This window comes from Bison bison, unplaced genomic scaffold (genome assembly GCF_000754665.1).
Source record: "Bison bison bison isolate TAMUID 2011002044 unplaced genomic scaffold, Bison_UMD1.0 scf7180017853731, whole genome shotgun sequence".
NCBI lineage: Eukaryota > Metazoa > Chordata > Mammalia > Artiodactyla > Bovidae > Bison > Bison bison.
Genome location: NW_011484304.1, coordinates 324,320 through 326,972, shown reverse-complemented (window position 1 = coordinate 326,972; position 2,653 = coordinate 324,320). Strand labels below are relative to the sequence as shown.

At 58.2% G+C, this 2,653-nt stretch overlaps 1 protein-coding gene across 1 annotated transcript in view; it reads right to left on the bottom strand.

The window, feature by feature from the left end:
• Positions 1-2,653, bottom strand: part of ADCY7 (adenylate cyclase 7) — a 45,930-nt gene that overhangs the window by 18,539 nt on the left and 24,738 nt on the right. Inside the window, exon 9 of the mRNA XM_010855128.1 lies at positions 420-547. Within this exon, the coding sequence (XP_010853430.1) occupies positions 420-547 (128 nt within the window). The remainder of the gene's footprint in view (positions 1-419; positions 548-2,653) is intronic.

Below are 2,653 nucleotides of genomic sequence, written 5' to 3'. Positions count from 1 at the left end.
GGAAAGGAGCCGTGAGATGCTGGGGGTCTCCCTGCAGCTAAGGGCTAGTTCCCCAACTCCCAGTGTCTTCACAGGGGGAGCAGGAAGCAGATGGAGGCCTGGAGTCAGACCCTATGTTAACCAGCTCCTCTGCCACTGCAAAGGCTCAGTCTCCAAAGAAACAGAGTCCCCTGCCCGTCCTCAGGATGACCCTGAGCTCTGAGCTCTGGAGGCTCTCTGCTACTCGGAGTCCCAGTGGGGCCCAGAGGGAGGGATGTAAACACACTGCTGAGTGGTCCAGGTAAGCCTTCTGCACCCTTGCAGCCTCAGTTTCTCATCTGGAAAGTGGGGACAATGTGTTCCCCACCATGCCTTGGGGAGCAGGAAGGGTCCGTCGTGGGGACAAGCCCCCGGGCCCTGGACCTGCCTGTGTTACCTACTTGATGGCCTCACACATGTCCAGCCCCATCTTCACACAGTTACGGGCGTGGTTGGGCAGGGACACAGGCAAGCCGGACACGCAGTAGTAGCAGTCGCCCAGGATCTTAATCCGCATGCACTCGTTGGCCTGCAAGTCAAGGGAGAGGCCTGGTCCACAGATGGCCCAAGGGCCAGGGAGCAGGCCTGTCAGCCACCTCCCCACACCCTCCAGAGTCAGCCAGGCTCTTTTCCGGCCAGAGGCTTTTTCCCCCGGGGCACCAAACACCAGCAGCTGCTTCTGGGCCTGGCAAAAGGACTGGGGACACAGGAGCTCTGTAGGAGGAACCCTAAGCAGGTGTCAAGGATGAAACCAAGTGTTATGAAAGGCGGCCACCTGAGTGCCTCTAGGGAGCCACTACCTTTGGTTTCATTCACCCATGCACTGTTTGAGCTTCTACTGAGACCCCTGCCCTGCCCCAGACACTGGGACCCAGCAGTGAGCAAAACAGAAAACAACCCTGCAGCCAGAGGCAGGGCTGGACACTAAACTAGATAAATAAAATCGATAGACACCCATGATGATAAGTGCTATGGAGAAAAACGAGGGGGGAAAAATGAGGAATGAGAAGGAAGAGGAAGCTTCCATGAGGCCAGAGAAGGCCTCCCAGTGAAAGTAATTTAGAGAAAAGTCCTAAAGGAGCCAAGGGAGCAAGCCCTGTAGGGAGCTGGAGGAAGAGCATCCCCGGCAGAGGGAAGCAGACTGTGCAAAGGCCCTGAGGCCATGAAGCTGTTGGAGACACAGCACAGCAGTCTGTGCAGATGAAGTGGGGGAGTGAGAACAGAGAGGCAATAGGAGCCATAAGCTTCAGGGTCAGTCAGTCAGGTCAGTTCAGTTGCTCAGTTGTGTTCGACTCTTTGCAACCCCATGAATTGCAGCACGCCAGGCCTCCCTGTCCATCACCAACTCCTGGAGTTCACTCAAACTCACGTCCATCGAGTCGGTGATGCCGTCTAGCCATCTCATCCTTTGTCATCCCCTTCTCCTCCTGCCCCTAATCCCTCCCAGCATCAGTCTTTTCCAATGAGTCAACTCTTTGCATGAGGTGGCCAAAGTACTGGAGTTTCAGCTTTAGCATCATTCCCTCCGATGAACACCCAGGGCTGATCTCCTTTAGAATGGACTGGTTGGATCTCCTTGCAGTCCAAGGGACTCTCAAGAGTCTTCTCCAACACCACAGTTCAGAAGCATCAATTCTTCCGCACTCAGCTTTCTTCATAGGTGTCAAAGGTAACCAAGGAGACAGCTAAACTGCCAGGGACACAGGGTTTGGGGAGTGGGCAGAGAGCAGAGAGCAAAGATGGCCGTGGGGAGAGAAGGTGGAGTCATGGAGGAGAATGTTCTTGGAGGGGAAGGGGAGGCCAGGCAGGCTGTCTGAGGTCCCATCCGAGGTGACGCTACAGCCACTTGACCCCCATAAGCCCTGGGTAAAGGGGGCCACACACACCAAGGCCTGGGGGTGGGGGCTGGGAGAACAGGAAGGAGCTGCCCCCTGGGCTGCATGCTCCACGCTGCACCCCCACTGCATGCTTTATTTACAGAGACCCCACCAGGAAGCCCTGCCCTGGCTCCCTCCTGCAGGGTCCCAAAGAGCTGGTTCCCAGAACCAGGATACCCTCTGTCTCCAGACCCAGTGCCCCCTCCCTGGCACGCCCCCAAGGGGTACCCTGGGGGTACCCTCCCCTGGGGTACCCTACCTGCCATGCCTTTATGAGCAGTCCCAAGCCTGCCCTCCAGGGACCCTTCTGCATGTGCCCGCTGCTTCCCGCTGGGCCGCCCAGTCTGGCACACGCTGAGCTCTGCACAGCCTAAGCAGCCAGGTGAGGACACTGCTTTCCTAGAAAGCAGAAGCTTGTCGAGGGCTGGGACACCCGGGCACCGGCTCAGGGCGCAGCCACCCTTATCTCCTCCAAGGCCAGGCGCAGGATCCCAGTCTGGATCCAACTGCACTGTCAGGAGGCCACACTCCCCCGGCTGCTCCTCCCACTGCCTCTGACATTTAGCACTGGAGGAGCTGGGTTAGTGCGCTGGGGGCAGAAGTGGCTGAGCCCAGAGGCAACGCAGAAACCCCTGGGAGCAGGCCCTGTCTCTCGCCAGGAGGTTACCGTTCTGGGATCTGGTGGCTTGGGGACAAGAGGCTGGAGCCAGCCCTGCCTGCTGCATTTGCCCAGGGACTGGACGCTCTGGCCTGAAGAC